The sequence below is a fragment of the Anoplolepis gracilipes genome, chromosome 13 (genome assembly GCF_047496725.1).
Source record: "Anoplolepis gracilipes chromosome 13, ASM4749672v1, whole genome shotgun sequence".
Lineage (NCBI taxonomy): Eukaryota > Metazoa > Arthropoda > Insecta > Hymenoptera > Formicidae > Anoplolepis > Anoplolepis gracilipes.
The window spans coordinates 8317191-8339035 of record NC_132982.1 but is presented as its reverse complement, the minus strand read 5'-3'; the positions used below and the strand labels follow the sequence as shown (position 1 = coordinate 8339035).

The 21845-nt window shown below is 32.7% G+C and overlaps 3 protein-coding genes across 6 annotated transcripts; 2 read left to right on the top strand and 1 right to left on the bottom strand.

Annotated features, from left to right (window-relative positions):
- The first annotated feature begins 3129 nt into the window (after positions 1-3129).
- On the top strand, positions 3130-5803 carry LOC140672406 (HEAT repeat-containing protein 3). Its single transcript, XM_072904551.1, has 6 exons — positions 3130-3423; positions 3645-3905; positions 4049-4974; positions 5059-5344; positions 5410-5583; positions 5664-5803. Exons 1-6 carry the CDS (start codon positions 3286-3288, stop codon positions 5784-5786), a joined length of 1908 nt encoding a protein of 635 aa, XP_072760652.1. The 5' UTR covers positions 3130-3285; the 3' UTR covers positions 5787-5803.
- On the bottom strand, positions 5572-21392 carry LOC140672405 (uncharacterized). 3 transcript variants are annotated; one of them, XM_072904549.1, is made up of 7 exons: positions 21258-21392; positions 10700-11023; positions 9106-9176; positions 8418-8667; positions 7988-8107; positions 7528-7807; positions 5572-7450 (listed from the first exon to the last, which is right to left on the bottom strand). In XM_072904549.1, exons 2-7 carry the CDS (start codon positions 10903-10905, stop codon positions 6443-6445), a joined length of 1935 nt encoding a protein of 644 aa, XP_072760650.1. In that variant the 5' UTR covers positions 10906-11023; positions 21258-21392; the 3' UTR covers positions 5572-6442. The 3 variants fall into 3 exon arrangements, with proteins under 3 accessions (XP_072760650.1, XP_072760649.1, XP_072760651.1); XM_072904548.1 differs by lacking the exon at positions 21258-21392 and adding an exon at positions 16091-16298; XM_072904550.1 differs by lacking the exon at positions 21258-21392 and adding an exon at positions 13222-13352.
- Positions 13343-21264, top strand: LOC140672411 (uncharacterized). Of its 2 annotated transcripts, XM_072904559.1 has the most exons (6): positions 13343-13468; positions 15271-15414; positions 19516-19741; positions 19956-20229; positions 20768-20845; positions 20934-21264. In XM_072904559.1, exons 2-6 carry the CDS (start codon positions 15315-15317, stop codon positions 21027-21029), a joined length of 774 nt encoding a protein of 257 aa, XP_072760660.1. In that variant the 5' UTR covers positions 13343-13468; positions 15271-15314; the 3' UTR covers positions 21030-21264. The 2 variants fall into 2 exon arrangements, with proteins under 2 accessions (XP_072760660.1, XP_072760659.1); XM_072904558.1 differs by lacking the exon at positions 13343-13468 and having other exon boundaries at positions 15198-15414.
- Positions 21393-21845: the final 453 nt, after the last annotated feature.

Genomic DNA, 21845 nt, shown 5'->3' with positions numbered 1-21845 from the left:
TAACATACTAAAACTTCTTGCAATATAATATGGTATACGTAATATATGTAATATATGTGTATGTACATACATATATATACATGTAGAAACATGTGTATATATATTTCTATTTTGCATGTACATACTACTAGCTTTTAAAATAATTTAAGAATTAAAAAATAGGTAAAATGATTTAAAAAAACTATTAAAATAAAATTTTAATTCCTAAATTATTTTAAGATGAGTTACACACAGGGTGTCCCAGATCCCAGGGTCACTTCGAGAACCATAGTCATGATACACAAATAACTAGATGCGATGTAGCATGATTTTATTGGACCCAAAAGTATATAGATCCGAGAGAAGTCTTTAATAATACATAGATCTATATAGACTCTCCTTTTTTCTCACAAGGACAACCCGGAGTGGGTGACTACAAAAAGAGAAATAGAATATATATATCCTCTTTGCCAATAACACCGACGATGATAATCTCTTGTCGGTGCCAATAACGAAGAACCAGAGAGAAACCTAAACCACAACGTCGTTTTTCAAACAAATTTTTTCTCGCAATACGCTAGCGCCAACTAAATCCATTTTAGAATGGGCGGAATTACATGGCCAGACTCATTTCTCGGTGCCACGATAAAATAATTGGTTGGTTCATGCAGAGATCTCTGGTTCATGTCCGTGCTAAATCTATATAATGACGGTAGATTTGAAAAGTACACGAATTTTAGCTACGTAATCTTTTTTATTTTAATACATGTTATAGATAACATAATAAATATACGTATTATTATATAGAAATTATTTTTATATACGTATATATATAAAAATAATTTCTATATATATATATACATATATTTTTTTATGTATATATGTATATATATGTCTAATATATATATATAATATAAATTTACATATACGTCTATAAAAAATATTATTCTTGCGAAAAAGAGAGAAAGAGAGAGAGAGAGAGAGAGAGAGAGAGAGAGAGAGAGAGAGAGAGAGAGAGAGAGAGAGAGAGAGAGAGAGAGAGAGAGAAAGAGAAAGACATAATAATTTTACTTTTAACAAACTAAATGCGTGTTTGATGGAAAAATTTCTGCAGACAATAAGATTTATTTTTTTTTCTATTATTTATTTAAATGAATCTAATATTATAAAATATATCTTATAAACGCAATTTTACGCATTTTATAGAAAGCATTTAAAATTTATAAAAATATATAATATAAATCTCGCCACGCACATATAATAGTGTTTAAAGAAATAAAATAAAAGCAAAATGTAATAAGTAATTTCTTATGCAAATATAAGTGGAAAGTGTAAAACAAAATTTTTTCATAAGACTACAAGTTTTTTCGAGAAAATTGATTTTAAAGATCCGCATGTGAGATCAAGTACGTGTGTGCACTAAGTTATAGAATCAATGGATCTAGCTGTAAATTAACAAAAAAATAAAGATTCGAAACATATATTATTATTACATAATTTACGCGCTTTCTTATTCGTGGAGTAAGATTTTACGCGCGACAAAGAGGACATTTCCAGTAATTTGTCATTTAATGAAATAAATGTATTATTAAAACGAGAGACTCGGTTGTTGCTCCGTACTCGTGTTAGTTCAATATTAACCGCGCGAACATGTATCTCTCTGTACATGTTCCCTACGTCTTACGCGTCTCACCGCGAATTTTGAGGCGCGTAAATCTTGTCCAGTAAAAAATGACGATTGAAAAACGCCAAATAAACGCCGATAAACGACATCGATTCGACATCTTCAATCAATCTCATCTTTCACTGGAAAGCAACGCTGAGAGAATCCTATTTATAGTCGGCATCAAATACGATCCTCGACTACAATAATAGTGATCAAAATCAGGATTATATCAACGAAAACACGGCCGTGATTGCGACAAAGACAAATGACCGAGACAAATGTAAATATAATTAATAAATAATAGCGCGCTATATGTCACGAAGATCGATGTTATTTTTTTTCGGAATATTTTTAGACGTATTTTAACACATTAAGATTATCGCGTAATATTATCGTATTATTATTATATGTATTATCGTCACGAGAAACGTGTACGCGCGATTGCGAGATGATCAAATAACGCGAGATGCACGTGCCGGCGCCGGCGCCGGCGTAAGAACACGTGCGCACACCACGTCCGCCGAAATCGGATGAATGGCACACAGGTGTCACGGGTCATGGGTTACGCGTACGCCGTACTCTCCCCTGCCTTATTATGCAATGAATGACGCCAAGGAAAAGCGAGAGTATGCGCTCTCTCTCTCTTACGCACGCTAAAAGTAAAAAATACACATTATGTAAAATTTGACGCATTAAAATATTATATCAAGTAATTTTAAAATGCACGTAAAATTCTCTAATTAAAATGATATTGTTATTAGATACCTTTAACGCGCTTTGAAACATGTATGTGAAACGCGATTACAAAATATATATAATGTGTAAAATACTTTAATAACTAAAATCAATCTTATAACTTGCAGTGACGAACGTGTACAACTGTATATACAACGATTCTATTTTCTTGTTACATTTATTGTATTATAATAAATAAACATGTAACAAAAATTATGTCAATAATGTTAACAATTATTTGTGAAAAATAGAAATCTTCTAACAATACAATTATATTGTACCTATATTTATATCTTAGAGATTTATTATAAATATTCTTTATGTGCACATATGTATATGCATAATAATTTTAATAATTTTGTAAAAAATATTTTAATAATAAATAAATAAATATATATATATATATATATATATATATATATATATATATAATGTACATTTATCTTTCCCACAGCACACATATGTATATATTTATATACATACATAAAATAATTTTAATAATTTCTCTAATAATACATATATATAATACCTATTGTTATTGTTAAAATAAAAAAATTGTGCGCAGCGAAAATAATATATAATAAAATATATTAATAGATTCATATTTCCCTGTACTTTTCAAATCCATAATTGTAAATTTAGTACGGATATGAATCAAGCGGCTGTTTTACCGTGGTACCGAAAATTTGACCATGTAGTTCTACCCTTTAAAGTGGATCTAGTTGGCGCTAGCGTACAATGAAAAAGTATTGTACAAAAAACGGCGATAAAGAAGTCGATAATGAATTGAAAAATTACTAGTGCGCTGATGTGTATCCATGTGCAATTTTAACCTCTATACTCTGATTTATATCCAAGTATATATATTTTACCGTTCTCAATATATTTTTAATTAATTTTTCGCAATGGGGAAGCAAAGGCGACAACGACACAAGCCTCATAAGGCAAATCCCACTGGATTACCGTCCGTCAAAGAGCTTGAATTGACTGAGGAATTTACGGAAGGAAACAGGGAGAAAGTTTTGCAGAATGCTTATGGAGATGTAAGCACGTGAAATTTGTCAATGTAATATATATTTAATCTAACAAGAATTAAGTAAAGAAACTTAGTAAATTATTAACGAAGCGGAATTCTCTGATCTCCTTTCATTGTTTTTCAATGTTTTAATATATTACATGTTCTTTTATCTTTTTTTTATTATATTTCCTTATATTAAATGTTCTTTCATATTTTTTTTTTTTTTTTTTTTTTTGTTATATATAGATTCAATCATCTAATCTCGAGGAGAAATTATCCGCTTTGCAAATACTGGCATCAATGTCATGCGATTCCTCTATGGCCAAGCAAATTGCTAAGGATGGAATAGCAAAAATAATTGGACCATTACTGATGGATCATAATGCCGCTATACGAGCTAATACTGTATATACTTTGAGAGATATCGCTGAAAATGGTGGAGAAGATGCATATACTGATTTAATCAATGATGACATTATGACTCCATTGACTGCATTATTGAAACAGGTATACAATCATCAATAATAATTTACATGTATATTTAACATATCTTAATATATTTAAAATTTAACATGAATTAAAATCAACTATTATAATATTATTATAATATTGTGCAACAAACATTATGGACTAAAATAAAGTCTTTATAGCATTTAGATTGGGAACCAAAAAAAACAAGAGATGAGAAAGAGACATTTGTTCAGGCAGTTGATTTGTTGCGAATATTGTGTGCAAATAATGAAAGTGCACTCAAGTGCGTCAACAGGGAAGATTTAGTATCACTCTTAACCAAGTTTTTAGATATTAAAATTTACGGAATGAAAATTGTTACAATTACTACACAATGCATGGTATGTCTATCGGATGAGAATGATATTGCCATTAAGAAAATAAAACAAAGCGAATCAATTTTATTCAATCTGCTGGACTTGAAAATAGATGATGAAAAAACTGCCTTTAAAGTACTAGCCTTAAGAACTTCAGTAGCTGATTTATTAATTAATATAAATAATGATATAGATAGTAATCAGATGCAAGTATTTTGCAAAGTATTGCCAATACTTTCTGAAGTACTTACTGTTGATCATAAACAACTACTGTCTTGCTTAATATCTATTTTACCTCACGAAAATAATATCTCAAACGAGAAAAGGAAAAAAATACAAGAAAATAGAAAAATGTTAGAATTGCAAGAACAAGCCTTGCAGATTCTAACAAACTTATGCTATGAAGACGACGACAGTGAAATTGATTCTGAAATTGATGAGTCTGATGTAATGGAGATAGAGTCTGAATGTCTGGACGATGATTCTATGAATGACACTTTGAAAATGACGTCAACATTTCCAGTAGAGTTGGTTGAAATTATAAACAATTGTAACTTAATTGATAAAATTTGGAATAAAACTGAACTCGTAGTGGATAAAGACAGCCAAGAAATACTGACTCAAACCACGGAAGGTAAAGCTGTAGTAAAACAGTTTCAAAATATTCGATGTGCAGCTTATTTATGTCTAAACAACTTATTATCTAGCATAGAAATTGACGTTTTTGGTGGTGTTGATAATTTGTATAGGTAATTTTCAAATTTTTTAAACAGTAGAAGATCACTTCTGTTCTATTATGTTTATAATAATTTTCATTTTATTATTCATTCCAGGAAATGGCTGGAGATTGGAACAGCCGTATTTAAGTCATATGATACTTCGAGTAACGTAGAACTTTTAGAAGCGGCCACTGCTGCCATGAGAGCCATTCTTCAACAGTTGGCCGAGGTGCGAGCAACGGTCTTTAAGCAGTTAACTGTTCAAGACTTTCAACCATTATTGAACTGCGCACGTCAATGTCCTAATGCAAGTGTCCGCGTCAATTTAATAAGGATGCTCTGCAATCTGGTACAGATCTTAATGAATAACAAAAATTCTGAGAATCACGAAATGATAAAGGTAATCATCTTCATGTTTTTCTGTCCAATTAAAATTTTCTTATGACAACCGTTTATCGTTGACAGTTTATTTCCACGTTCTTATTGGACATCTGTACAACGGACACTCAAGCATGGGTTATAGCGGAATCTATAGACGCACTTATGGACATATATGCAGAAGATGAGACAGATTGTTTAGCAACAGAAATCAACCTCGTGTTGAGATTGTCATCTTTAACGCCACACTTTAAAAGCAAAGTAAATATATTGTTTTATAAATACATTTTTTAGGGTAATCCGTACAAATATACTATTGTTGTAATTTCTGGTTTTTACAGGTGCGACAGCAGAAGAAACAGTTGAAAGACAACATGTCAGTAATATCGATTGTAAATGCAAACTTAACAAGATTTATAAAATATAAACAGAGACAAATAAGAAATCTTAATCAAATGAGTTAAAAAAACTTTGTTAAACAGTTATTTTATAGAAAATGAACTGTAGAGATCATGAGATTGGAGATTTTTACAATGAATAATAATTTATTCAAAAGCTTATTTGAAGAGATGATATATATGTACTTGTCCCTCTTCCCATTTTTGCACCCTTGTAGATTTATTTCAAACTATTACTCAGTTATTGCGTTTTTAATAGACTCAAAGTAGGATTATATTTTTTATCACAAGATAGGATTTTAACTTTATTTCTATGATAGAGGAGGCTTAGAGTTTATTTCTCATATCAATAAATAAAGAAAATTATATCTAAAATATTTCTCGGTGTAATATATCGCAATTGTGTTGAAAACATAAAAGATCACTATAATCATATAGCATGATAGAAATGGTAGAATTCTGCAGCGAATTCTATCGCGGGAAGATATATGTCGTTAGTATGAAATCATCAATCATCTAAATAAGAAAACGTCATGTGTCAAAATGTCTGAAACAAAGACGTATATATGTATACAGCCTTCGAGTGATAGCCCGTTTGTAGTACATAGATTCTTTCATTGCATCGAAATTTACAGCTAAAGGTGATTATATTACACTTGCGCGTAAAAATCACGATAGAATTTCACTGGTAAATCCGAAGTCGTAGACGAAACTTCTAGATTTCAAAAGGATCCTCTCTTACCATTGTCTTCCAAGCTCTTGTTTTCGTTTTTCGAGAGCCTGGATTCAGACAAGTTTCTCAAACTCAGCGCGCTATGTCTTCTAGGCTTTGGTATAGGGTTTACCTCATCCAGGAGCTCGGGTTTGTGCCGGATCGGTTCGGAAATGTGTAGCTCGATCACCTTTACCGTGTCCCGGGGTGCCGCGACCGGTATTGGTGGGTCTGTTAATCGGACGACATGAATATCCTTTTGCTCGCATGGTAGCTTCTTAAATTCTAACTTGATCGGACCGGACGGACTGTCCACCATATTTTCGAAGAAGTGCCGGCGATTTGCTTGGATGGACAGTCGGGTACTTGTCACCTGGTCATCGTCACACGCGTCGATCTTTTCTTGTTCTTTGGACGCATTCTTGCTTTCCAGAGCTTTGATCTGCTTTTCGATCTTCTCGATCTCCTCCTTTACGGAAAAGCTGTCATTTCGCGATAACGTGCTCAATGAATCTTTTTTTCTCAAACAAACTTCATCAGATTCTTGATCGACGTCTTTGATGATTTCGATCTTTTCCTGGGACGTTCTGCTGTATTCTATGTTTACAGGATCTTTCTCGACAGGATCCTTGGTAATTATATTTTGTTCCTTCTCCTCTGTCTTAGTTTTGAGTTCGACATTTTCCGATATTCCATTGGAGTTACACGTTGATCTTTCTTCCGAAGGATCTTTTTTCTCGTTCACCTCAGGCACACAATCCTTTAAAACTTCACACGTTTCGTCCTTCGTGATGTTCTTCGCAATATCATCGGATGTATCCTCGACAGTTTTTGATAATTCGTCCCGATTCTCTTCTTGTGGCAACGATTTTTCATTCAATTCCTCGCAGCTCTTCTTCGTCATCTCGTCGATGTTTTCAGTGGCTTTGATAATATTGATAGGCTCGATTATTTGAAGTTCGATTTTCGTCTCTGGTGTAGACTCTGTTTTATTCATCTCTGAATGACCATTACTCTCCTACGAAAATATATATTATACAATATTATTTCGATAAATTATTAATATCATTTATTAAGTATTCCATTTCCATATACCAGAGAAATCTCCAATTGCTCCTTTCGTTTCGGTGGTTGCGGTGCTCTACGTTTTTTACGTCCGTACGTGCTCGCTGTACTGGTAACGGATACGCAACTGTTGATGGACAGGTTCGATTTCCTCACAGCATCCTGGCTAAATCTCTTAAAGACGTAATCTTCCGGCACGTTCTCATTCTCGTCCTTTAAGCTCATGTTACCGGATCGATTGGCCGGATCTTCCTCGAGATCTAACGCGGTTCCGTTCAACCTCTGCGACGATCTATTGCCGAACCTTCGCCTGAGCCAAAAAATTGTATCAATTAGAACAAAATTTTTAATTACAAACTATGTCTTTTAGCGAGGAATTATTTTACGTTAAAGAATTTAATTTTATCACTTGATACTCAAAACAATTGAAACTTTAAATTATCACAAGTGTTAAAAGTATCAATACAAAACAAGAAGCAAAGGATCTTACATGGGTGGAACCGGAGTTTTTTCCAATTTGTCATGAAGGCTACCGTTTTGATTCGGATGCTTGTCCTCGAAATTCAAAGGTGGTATCTTGTCTGTCGGCCTTGGGCTCACCTGTCCAAACCTGAATAAAAATATTGAATATGATTTTAATGAAAACAATTTCAATCCAGCTCTAAAAATCATATCTCTATCACAAACTAATAACACTATATTTTAATTTTCGTACATTTAATTTATACGGGAAATTTCAACATTTTAATCTCATTTTAAAATCAGCATCTTTGATTTTTTTTTTTAATTAAGAACTTCTATTTGCTACTTAATTATATTAATAAAAGAATCTCTCTCTCATATATAATAAGTACAAATGTAGATATAATAATATACTTAAAATAATACCATTGACTGTCTTTAATTCTATGAAATTTCACCTTCTGACTGGTGGCTTTGGTGTGAGATCAACGCCCATAATAGATGTTGTGGTGTCTTGCGGATTTCCATCATAAATCTTGGGATCTCCGTTCATTGTCAAATTCGAGCTGCATCTCGAAGAATTATTGTCGAGAGTGTATTTTCTTCTCCTCGTCAGAGTACCCAGGGCTTCGTCGAACTCTTGCTGATCCTTAGAAAGACGCGATTGTACTGGTCTGTCGTAAGGCTCTCTCTTGTACGTCGTCGAAACTGCAGCACGCGATAAGTTGCATTTTAATTTACACGGTAAAGTACATCATCGGTTACATAAACGTTGCGGCACTTCAATTTTTATTTTGCATTTGCAATCTAAAGATTAAAGAGTTTATTTTTCCAGATTGTTTTATATATAATACACACACACACACACACACACACACACACACACACACACACACACATATATATATATATATAAATAATATAAACGAATTAATTATGTAATAAAATAATTGTTAACAATATATATATAATACTATGATTATATATAAAATATATAATATTTATAAAGTGTTTAAAAATATATATTAGACTTAAAACAATTTGATAAATAATTTATTCATTTATTATTGTAATCATATATTATTGCACGTTAATTAACATTTTATTTTTATTGTGCAGTTAATAAAATATACTGAATAAACAAACCTGTGGTGATTGTCGACCGTTTTTCGGCTATTGGTTCTGAAGATTCTTTGCGTTTTCCAAACAATCCATTCCTAAAACATCACAAATTAACATTGATTCGATGTTGACATCAATTATTCAGTATCGTTATCTTATTATTATTGAATTATAATAGACGTAATTATAAAAGACGTAAATAAAAGGCATCATAATAAAAAAAAAAAAAAAAAAAAAAAAAAAAAAAAAAAAAAAAATAAATTAGTCTGAATTTTAGATTAACGTATACGACATTATGTCATTCAGTTAGAAACGCTCTGATTCCATCAGTAGGCGACAAATAACAATTGCATTTCGCGTTGGCTTCTTAACGGATTCACGCGGCACTTACACGCACGCGAAGATGATGAAGTTGCGGGCCGCGTCGTTTGACATACTTTGTACATATGCTGGAAAATTTATAATCAAGCTAACACCAGTTACCGTTCACGTCCTAAAAATTTTTACCGATTGCGTTGAAAGATCTTTCAAGCCGGAATTTAATTAAACTATACATTACTTGGCGAGTTAAAAATAATCGTGAAAGTCATTGAAAAAAAAAAAAACATCATGCCGGATATATAACATCCATGACGTCTACAAACGTATTCTTATTTTATCCATCGCGACACGCATGCGGCATCAAGAATGCCGAGATACATAAAATCGACTTATTGCGCTAAAGAGAAACAGATAAAAAGAAGAACGAATTCCCTAAAACACGACGCACGCGAGCGGCGAAATCTTCCTATGCATTCGCAGTTGTTAGAGACGTTGATTATATTCATCCTCATTCTCCGCTTAATGTCACTTCCACTTTGCCGACGATAATTTGAAGCGCATTTGTATTCGTCCCATTCCGCGTACTCTCCGACGTGTTATAATTCAACTTTCGATTTGACATTCAACGACGCAGATTCTTCGGTTTCTCGCATTTTTTTTTCGGTCAATTCGAAATATTCCGAGTGCCAATCAGACCAAAACTCTTGTTGTTTCTAATGAAAGTATTTTTAGTCACGTGAATGATGCGAGAGTATCCACTTACAGAACTTGATGACTTTCGGAAAAAATGTAGCACGACTTTCATACAATATAATTATACGTGATATCGCGAATAATTAATTTTACCGTCGTTTTAGAAAAAGGATATTCAATTTAAAATTGAGGAAAAATTAGAAGATTGTCAAAGAAAGTATCGTCATGTTTCGTAATATCGAAACCAGCTTTTACAAATAATTTATATTTCCTTGTACTTTCTTTCTGTAAAAATTATGAACAAGAATTACGCGATGACCAGACATGCACATTGTTGAAATTTTAATGCATAATCTACATGTGTCCTTTGGACATTTGCCACAAATTAGCAGTGCTATCGATAATCTAAATCGCAAACACAAGTTCAAGTTCGGTAAACCTTGCGAAAACATTGAAATATTCGATTTTGATTCATACAATATATATATGTATATATGCATGTATGTATAATATATTATTACTTCTTGTAGTCTTTATAAATATTCTACATACATATATCTTGTCAATATGTCGCGCAACGAGATACAACTGCAAAAATATTCACCAAGTAGATTTGATCGAGAAGCTGTTTGACCTCTTCTTCCGGCTTTTGCCAAACGTCCAGAATTTGTGCTTTGATTCCTTCGATGATTTACCTTCGTGGTATACTTGCGACTGAGAATTCGTCGTATCATCGTTGAACGGATTTAAATGTTCCGGGTAATCATAGATCGATACGCTAGGTCGTCTGGGCCTCTGAGACGACGACATGATTCACCCGTCAAATTTCGATCGATGTCTCGAGATATTAAATGAAATATCGTACGAACTCTTCGTGCAGGTCATCGATTTTTCGTTACAGCTCCTGCCAGTTCTTGCAATCTGCAAACTAATTTTGTCGGAATATTAATTCAGATTGAACAGATTATGGCTTATTCATACTGCAGTAAAAGTTTGTATAATAATATTCAAGTATCAGCGTGTGACATAAAAAAGACTTTTCTAAACTATTTAAAATATGATCAAATGCAAACATTATTATTGCATTATATATAAATAAAATTATTGTTCAATATAATCGTATTTGTATAATTGCATTATATAAATAATACAATTAAATTAAATTAAATGAAGATAAAGTAATTAAAATAGAGATGATAAAATAGTTCGAAGTCAAATAAATTGTATTGTCAATTATTTGCACTGCTCTTTCATTAAATTAATGTGTTACGTCACTAATTGTAGATCACGAAAGCGATAAAATTTGTCGGCACGTTCGCGATTAATTACTAAGCGAGCTATCAGCAGTTTGATTGTAGACAATAAACGAGAGAAGAGCGATTTGGAACAATATAATTGTTGAACGTACGTACGTGCGTGCGTGCGTGCGTACACTCGTTGTTGTGACAATTGTTCGGTTCAAATTGGATGACCCGGAATGAAACAGAATGGCTGATACTGCCGCAAGTGACTGACGATGAATTAATCCGGTGACAGTAAAAAGGCCGTAAAATACATACGCGTCACTCATAACCAGGTTAACAAGATGTTTAATCGTCCGCTATATTATAACGCACAGCTGTATGTCGTTATGTATGCATAATGTAACTGCTTGCAAGTTGTCTTGTCTTTTTGATTACGTAGTGCAACGGATCGACATTTTAGTAGCATCTTCGTGATAACATAATTTTACTCGATTTTAACGCGCAGGTTTTTTAACAAGATTTTGAGATATTAAACAACACTTTTGAAATATTTAAAAACAAATATTGTTATTTCAATTCATAAAGATTTTTTATAATTTAAAACGTTTAGGGATTTATTTTTAGATGTTTAGAAATAAATATAAAATATAAAATAAAAAGGGACTTATTTTCAGATTATTAGAAATAAATATAGTCTCAGAAGTCTTCGTGGACCTTAAAAGATGGTAAGGAGGATAGGAAGAACAAATGCACGTACTAAAATGCGGATCAGTGTGTGCAAATAATACCTAACAAATGCAATTAGCTCAATTAGCTCACTGCGTTCGCGCTTCGTTTTGTTCATCTTACTAGTCGCGACTTGGAATTATTCGATCATGCGTAACTTTTGAATACGAGTCGCGTATTCTATTCTATTCTATTCTATTCTGTGACGACGAAACGCAAAATACACGTTCGAAGGTTCTTATGCTAATATCAATCATATTGCTGATGCACACACGAATCATTTACGAATACAAATCTTTGATGATCTCAGAAAAAATGTATAAGTACAGCAAGATGTACATACATATTTTACGAGATAGAACAAAAATAAAGATTAATCAATTCTTTTAGCATACAAAAAATATTACTTACATCATTATGTATTGTGCAAAATATTGCTTGTAATAATTTTTACGAAGCACACATACACACAAAGCTTTTATTTATATTTCTTTTATATATATATATATATATATATATATATATATATACATGTAACTTGTCGTAATCTTAATCTCTATAAAAAATATTTTATTTTGACAAAAAACGAATTTCATTATAAAAGACATTCGATTAAACATTTCCGCAGTTATGTTGAAATGCGTTAACTCGAGTGAACTTTTTATGAGGAATGCGATTGTTCAATAGTCTGAATCGTTCCGTCCTGTAATCAAACGCGCGATTTAATTATATGGGATATTTCACAATGACCTTTCAACTCTGAATATTTTGTTCAATTTAAAATTTGAAATTGACGTTTCCTTAATAGGAATATCGAGGAAGGTCGTTATTTGTCGTAAGTCGTACGTCAATGTTATCTTTGTGATATCTCTGTAATATCTCTTTGTAAATAAATCATCATAAATAACCCACGTATTATAAATATATATTAAAAGAAATGCTTAAAATTCGATATAGAAAAAAAAACAAAGAGTTTTACTATTCTGAGATTTTTTTGCACATCCGAAAAATTCAATTCTCAGAAGAGTATTTTCTAATTCTATCGATCTCTCTATTCTAAAAATTTTAATCAATAGAAATTTGATTCCGATTGATCTTGTAGATATAAAAAAGAAAATGGTATATGATAAATAATTTCGAGACACTCTGTACTTACGCGCTGATTATCGGACGTTAAGCACAATCGATCGATCCTCGATTATGACGTAACTGTCTGATACATAAGTTTCGCAACTCTCGAGTAACGCGCGAGCGTCGGAAAAAGATCTCCTTGTGCATCGAGTTAACACGCGTCGCGTTTCTCCTTCGTCGCTTATGTGCCGCTCTACAATGCACCACGTGGCACGTATCATTTGCGAGAAGCGACCGGAGCGTGTCGCTAACGTAACGAGCATAATGAGAAGGTATACTAAAATATACTCGGGCGTGACGAGTATGCATGTATATACTAATTTCTTAAGCGAGAAACAGGTACGTCTGTTTTTCGCCTGTTATTTTCCGAATAATCTCACAATCCGATTGTAATTACAATCCACGAGGCTCGAAAGTCCTTTTGAAGATCCGTCATCATGCAAAGTCGATCGCGCGCGGGGTGGGGATTTAATCTAATCTTTCCCTCTCTGCTTGTTGATGAGAGAAGCATTTTGCTGGTATAAGCAAGTGCCCTCGCACTTTATTTAATCGATGATGACGCGGAATCGATCGCTGATTTCGATAAAACTAAAAAGGGTATCTCTCTTTACCTGCTCGTGCATCTTGATTCCGCGAAATCGTGCCTTCCCTTCCCCTCTACGGATAGCTAAAGTAAATAGATAACAAAGCGTTTCTAGTATTCTCTATAGGCAACCGCGAGATCATTTTTCATGTTTTGCACTTGAGTTTACGCGGCGGTAAATCGTCATTGAAAATCGGATTGAATAATAACAATTGCAATCGGCCTTACCACATTTAATTGTCAGCTGTGTATAATTTAAACTTTAAACAAGCGATATATCTAAGTTTAACCGCAATGATTCATTGTCCCATGCGACTGAACTCACGAATGACAATGCAACTTATCTTATTTTCATCGGCTCTTCCGACGCGTTGGAATGCAAACTGATTAAAAATCGAGTAACCCCAGTGGTCAGAATAATAAAAATAAATATAACTAAATAAATAAAAAATATTAAACCTTCCTTGAATTTTATCGAATTCTTCTTTCTTTTATTTTTCCGCGATTCAAAGAGAGAAAGAAAAAAAGAAAAGTTTAATTCATATAAAATTAAAATAAAATTTAAAATATATAACACAAATATATTCAAAAGAAAGTATGCAATAGTGATATCATCGTCACTTACACATCGAACAAAGTATAAGGAAAGTTTTATATTTATAAAAAAAGTCTCATCTCTTACAAAAAATCACGTTATATAAATGTACAAAAAAAGTATCGACGCGTCGGGATGTATGCTCGAAGCAAAGTTGAAAGTCGACTCGGTTAAGAATACGTAAAAAGCCTTTGTTAAAAGTAGAAAATTTGATAATCTTGGGTCTCGTGCGTGAAAACAGTGTGATTTTCTGGCTGCGATCCAGAATTTAGTCCGCTCTGTTTCACCGGCGATATATTTTTGGATCCTGAAAATATTTAACGAAATTATGTCGTGACCCGCGATGATTCTTCTCTACGATATCACGGTTCTTTTTCTTTCCGAGAGAAATTTTCCTTTCATTTCGATGAAGAAATTAACGGTCAATGCGCTCGAAAATTAATTTCATTCTTTGTCTGATTCGATTTAATAACTCGCGGAACGAGCTTATACAGTCGAAGCTAAAATATATGAAAGGCACGTTTTTCGAAAATGAAAAAGAAAATAATCTTAACAGCATTTTCTAGAAAATCGTGATTATCGTTGACGTATTTCTTATCTTTTCTCATATTTCAAATATGCAATGCTGATATCGCCATTTTAAAATATGTTTTTTTTTAATTTGCAACACAGATAATGTAATCTCTGAATGACAGCATAATTCAATAAAAAATTGTACTTTTTATTTCTTTGTCTCTATCTCTCTTTCTCTTGTATTAAGTAAAACTTTCTTACAATAGAAAAAAATAGAAGCAACTGTTAACGTTGCAGATACAATGCTATGCTATTGAAACGCGTTTCGTGTTTGGTCATTTTGTTAGCATAAGTATTATCGATTGATGTGGCCTTCGTTACAGATTCCTAAAAAATCAGTCGTAAATTAGCCGTCACGTCATAGATAATGCGACTTTCGATACAAATGATGGAAAGGGATCGGGGACCAGCGCGCGCGCCGGTTCTTAAACTTCAGGGAGACATCATCAAAGGAGGCCGTTCGAAACGTGAGTCCAAAAATAGAATCTCGTTGCAAAGCCGCAATCTCTACGCGCTGATGATAGCAATCGGAAAAGTATTTCAAAGATTATTTCGCCGTTCCATATAATGGATTCCATCGCATGTGTAGGTCTCTGTATACATATAATATTTGCGGTACACGTAAATCATTAATAACTTTTATACGGATATAGCGGCCAAGGACTCGCAGTACATTCGACGAAAATACGGCGAATCAAATATCGCTGTAATTACGAGAGACCGAAAAGGAATTTATACTCTTATAGTCTTTACCACATTATCTCATTGGCAATTTTTAGGTATGACGATACGAGTGACTTGCAACGGTTTACACACTGTCACGTTTCGTTGAGCCGCGAGCGGCTTATCGCGAACGTATGGATTATGCTAATATTACACCCGCGGATATATGCATATATTCGATTCCCGTGTCTCTAACAATAAGACATTTCAAATGCCATCTGCGTGTTCTCGAATCGTTTTAAAAACTCGTGGAAAACTCACTGTATACCTTTATATGTAATTGTATGCAAGTGACACTTTGCATCTAGCAACTATCCACAAAGACGCAAAGACGCACAGTTTATCATGTCGAGGAGACGGTGAAAATTTGCATTTCAATCTAGGTCCGCGAGAAACTCGCTGTAAAGTCATTGTACTTACGTAAGTGCGTGTGTTGACGTCGTGACGTGTCAGACTACGCGATCGTCTCCCAAGACGTAGCTCGATCAAACACGATGCACTTTCACGAAACTGATCACAGCTGTATAAGAAATACGCGAAAATCAAAGTTCAATACGAGACATCGCGAGCGCGAACGATGCATGAAATAATCCTACCACGAGTCACGCCGGCAGACTGACGACTGAGGCCGGTCGCGCCAATGTTCGGCCATCGTCGTGTCGTCTTCGGTCGTCTTCGGCCATCTACGGGCCACGCGCAAATTCGCGCCACGTCCGACGACGCGCGAGATTAGCCGAGCGTTCGATGAGGAAAATTCAAATTTCAGAATTGCTTTTAAAATTGATTGCTCAGAGTAGAGTTTAATGTTTAGCGTTTAATTCATCATTTAGAACAAAAAAATTCTTCCTACTTAATCAATCATACTCTACTCCAAACAATAAATTTTGAAACGCAATTTAGAGATGTCATCGTATGTAAACTGCATTTATTTATTCATATCTCTGTAATGTCATGGATGAATTAAAATTTTATTTGTACTAATTTTGCTACGTTAATCTATTATCAAATTGGTATTTTATCACGTTACTTACGTTACACGATTCTTTGTATTAACTTAAAAATCAATAAACGAAATTAGTGAACTTTGTAAAAGTTGTTAATCAGCAATAAATTGAGAGACAAAAATTAAGAAGAGCTTGCATAGTATAAATGATACTATTTGATTCATAAATTTTAAAAGATTTTAGATTTAAATAGATTCTGGAATAAATTCTGATATAAACCAAAAGGATAATTAAAAATATTCTTTCTATCAAACATTAATTAATTATAATATATATAATAAATTGCAATATTACAGACGCTGACTAATGCTGACTGAATGCAAGCCCGCACATTTCTAAGCGCAAGATGCATGTTTATCGCGTAGGTAGGCGTTAATAAAACTGGCTTGGAGAGTTGCACAAGAAAAGTTGCAAGTAAAAGTGCAGACATGTAAATTTTACATTGAGAAAATTAAAACATAAATTAAAAACCTTTTGTTCGATAAAATATTCTCAAATCTTTTTATTTTTAATTCTATATCTAATCTCAAAGAATAGTTTTCAAATTTTATTAAATAAATATGTCTGCGCGTTAAAATAAATGTAACGTTCGATAAAGGAAATTCTGCGATAACATTTAAGACCGTAATATACCATTTTATTTGCATAATGCACATTCGTTTGCCGAATCGATAACGTATAGAAATGTAGAATTGTTGCAAAAATCCAAAGTATACAAGTAGAGCATTTTTTCCTTTTTTCTTTCTCGATATTCTCCTTCTGTGCCACGGTTATCGCATGACATTAGCGAAATAAGGCAGTGATCTCAATAAATGCGATATCTACACCCAATGTATATTTCGATCGATGACATCGCGAATGAAACACCACAACTACGCGTGACATGTTTATGTACGGATCGATGCATCGCTGTAATCATAAATTCACGATTCGTATATCATACTTGGTTTTTGCGAGAAATTTGGAGACGCGAGAACTATTTATTCCTCTATCTATACCTCGATTTAACTGTACTGATTACATCGTCAAATTGATAAGATAGCTCTTATCGTGCAACTTTATTCAGTAAAGTTTGTTAATATTCCCAGTAGGCACCTAAAGCCTCGTTGAAATTGATAAAACCCTGAGATGGAAAAAAGGCGAGATTTCTTTACATAACGCGAAGCATTGATAATGTTCGCAAAACATGTAAAATCAATCAACAATATATGATAATAGATATAACGTTGAACGTCACTTTAGCAGGCTGCGTTTGAGATAGTAAGGATCCGTGAATCTTTTTTGAAATCATTAAACTTTATTATCCCATAATCCGAGCATTGTATGCGAGTATAATGGAGCCGGCTTTCAAGACTAGCGGCGCAATGAGACTCTCTATTGAAAATAATTATGGGTTGATCCCGATGCAATTGATACGAAAAGTTCACCGTACAAAATCCTTTTATTCTTTTGACAATCGACCTAGTGATGTGACCTTGAAAAGAAAAAAAAAAGAATAAGATGTCACACTTCTAAGATAAATATTACGTTAATTCTCGTAACGATAAAATCATTTTCGATGTGCAGCTATTAATCTCAGCGAAATTATTTATTTTTCATTGTCAAAAGAATTTCTTTATGTTATACGATATATAGCTCGTAATTTTCTTCTACTTGTAGAGAACTAATCGAGGAAAATAAGATTTTCTTATCGCGCATGCTTTTTTTAATCAAATTATCAAATGCCGCGATGTACGCTTTAATAAAACAGTTTATGAGATGACCCGTTTTCACCTTAACTTGACATAAATGCTCGATATATCAACAACATTAAACTTCGTTATAAAGTACAGCCTCTGTGTCGCGTGAAAATTTTACAATTTTAATAATTTTAGCAATGCGATACATAAAAATTTACTTGATTAAATATAACAAATACAAAATATATTTTATAAAACAATAAAAAAATAATTAAAATTATATATATATATATATAAAGTTAACAACAAGTTTCTTGCAGATATACTTTTGAAAAAATGCGCACCAAAGATCACTCAATAAACGTCAAATGCGCGCAAGCTACTCTCTTTGCTTCAATGATATCTTAAAGAGATCTTTATAATGTTTCTTTGTGATTCGTCTAAAATACTCTGCATTATTTAAATTTCGTTATATATAAAGACGAAAATCGCGGTCGTGTCCTAAATAGCAGAACAATGCGGAATTGTCAGTCTTGAGAGATTAGCGGCATCCGTCTAAACGAGAAACGAACAACGACGAATTTTTGCGCAAGAAATGCGTAAATTACAAGAGCCGTGTAAAAACGCATCGGTGCGACGCATTGCGCTAATTCTTATGTAACTGACATGAAACGGACAGAAATTGAGCTCTCTCGGTGCGCGAGTACGCGGCTTCGTCGTTGCGTATGTGCACGCACGGCAAATGGCTCGGCAACTATGCAAATTTAAGTGCAGGATGATCCATCCGTTCGTTAAATGGGGCGAAGGTCTTCGTCGCGTTAATCCACGCCAATTTTTTTTTGTTTCATCTCATCGCGTAGAACGAAAAATCTCGATTAAAGACGTAAATGAACTGTGTGAGAAACTTTGCTATTCTGAAGATTCCAAATGAAAATTAAATTAAGTAGTATTAAAGTAGTGATTGTAAGAGAACAATTTTTCTATGTCGCGAGTGTTTATTTGTGTCTCTGAGCAGTGTCAGTCATTTTAATCAAGTGTGTTACGAAATACTATGAGAAGTTAACGACGAAATAAAAAATTTGTACACATACTTCAGAATGTTGTAGAAGGAATTATCACGGAAACGTTAAAATGTTAGAAATTAGCGATTACACAATTTTAGAAAAGCAATCAGAGGAGGATGTATACGAACGGAATGAAGCAGAACAGCTAGAGGAAAAATCAATAGAAGAGATAGAAGTGATTAAGGAAGTAAAAGAAACAAAGAAGAATAAAAGGGAGGACGAGGAAATAGATAAAAGCATTGCGACATTTTTGCGTGAAAAAGATTTGAGTGAAAATCTCGTCAAGACATTGATTAATACTGGTCTTACGGATGAACATGTCAGGTTACCTAAAATTGATAAATTGCATATTTTCCGTATATTAATCAAAATTATAATTTATAACCAAAATGTTATGAAAGAAAAATTATTTTTATATGTTTTATATTAATAAAATATAAATAAGTTAAATATAATGTTAATAAATCCGTGAGGCTTATTTTTTCCTTGTACGTATTCTTTTCTTAGTTTTTTTTTTACATTTCTTTTATCTCCTCAGATTTTTAAAAGCTTTAAATCTAAATGATGATGACATGGACAATTTACGAGATTTATGGCGAACAAAGATCGAAGTTAGTAAAAGCAGCGATTCTATTAATTCCTCTACGTCCGACGATTCCTCTACGTCCGATGGACGTGCGTATTTGTCACCGAATAATATCTACTTAAAAAAAGTCTTGAGCAAACCTTTGATCCAAGCTCTTTGCGAAATTGTGGCGAAGAAACCAACCGATCCCGTGGAATATTTGGGCCATTGGTTACTTCATTTCAAGGTCAGTTAATTTAGAAGTACAATGAATCTTCAAATTTAAATCATGAAAAAATTAAATCATATTAAATCAAATTATAACACTAAAAATTAAATTATATCGATATATTGATAATTTATATAAAAAAAAATAGATTAAAGAATAAGGAAGATAAAAAGTAAATGTTGGGTCGTTTTCTGATGTGAAATCTAGAATGAGCTATTAAAACTAGTTTCGACTTTTGCTTAACTACTTTTCAGTTCAAGGTTGATAACAATAAGTGAATAAAATTTTAGATCTTCTCATATAATGTATACAGCTGCCAATGCTCAGTGATTTTGTACCATGATTCATTACAAATCAATAAAGTTTTCGGATCTATTCATATATATACTTATGATGTTATATGTTTCGCAAGAATAATATTTACTTTATTTGGCAAATTTCTCAATGATGAGAATAAGATATACCTGTGATTTTAACAACTCGTACTGCAATTTCAACTCAGAATATTTCAATTTGCAAGATGTCTTTTTATATAAATAAAAAATATAAATTTTAGATTTGTGAGGAACGAATTATGCAGCAGAAAGAGCGTCATGAGTTGGAACTTTTGATTAGAGAAAAATTTAAACTGAAAGTATGGACAATATGTTACATATTCTATCGATTTTCCTGAATTATGTATATGTATTTGATATTTAGAAAATATTTACTTTGTACAATAGGAAGTTGAAGACAAACAAGACCTTATTATCGAGGAAAAAAAAGAAGAGATACCCGGCGAGGATGAACACTATTTCAATATTTATGATGACGCATGAGAATTGATTACTAGTTCAATTTATATGCAGAAAACAGTAGTAAAGATTAAAGAAATAGGAAAATTTTCTGAAATAATTTTACATTTATATAATTAATAAAAAATAATCACATTTTTCTCATGGGAGAGAATGCAATTTTTCATTATTCTATTTTTATAGAAGAGAGATGAGAGAGAAATATAAAGATTGAAGTAAAAGAGTTTTTAAATAAATAATAAATGTACTCACCAATAAATATATTGCAGCTTCATCTTCATATCGTACTAAGAAACACACTAAATTGACTGACAGACGCAATTAATTAATTAAAACAATTACGACAAAGTGTTCGAATCTTTTTTCTCTTCATTCTCTATATTCGCGCACACACGATTGCAATTATATCGTAATGAAAACTGAAGTTGCAATTAATATATCGTATGAAATCTAGTTGTTTGTCACAAAATGTTTTTTATCAATACATAATAGATTTAATAAATTAATGAATTCTATATTCTCTCGATTACACTCACAAAATTAAAATAATTTGCAACAAATTTTGTCAGACACCGAACGATATATAATTCGAATGACGTTTATTTTTAATCAGATAAGAGATCGAAGAGAGAAATTTTCTCAATAACGATATACGTGGCGTTCTCTAGCGAGAAACTTCTTAAATCAAAATCGGAATCATTTGCATGCCATAGGGAATTTTTTCTCCCTAGTGTTATGTTTACTAACTTGGGGTCACGTTTGACGCAACAGATCTCTTCTTTAAAAAATCGCTTTATCAATGACGCAAGAGAAATGTTTTCCAGTTATACTGTTTGTATT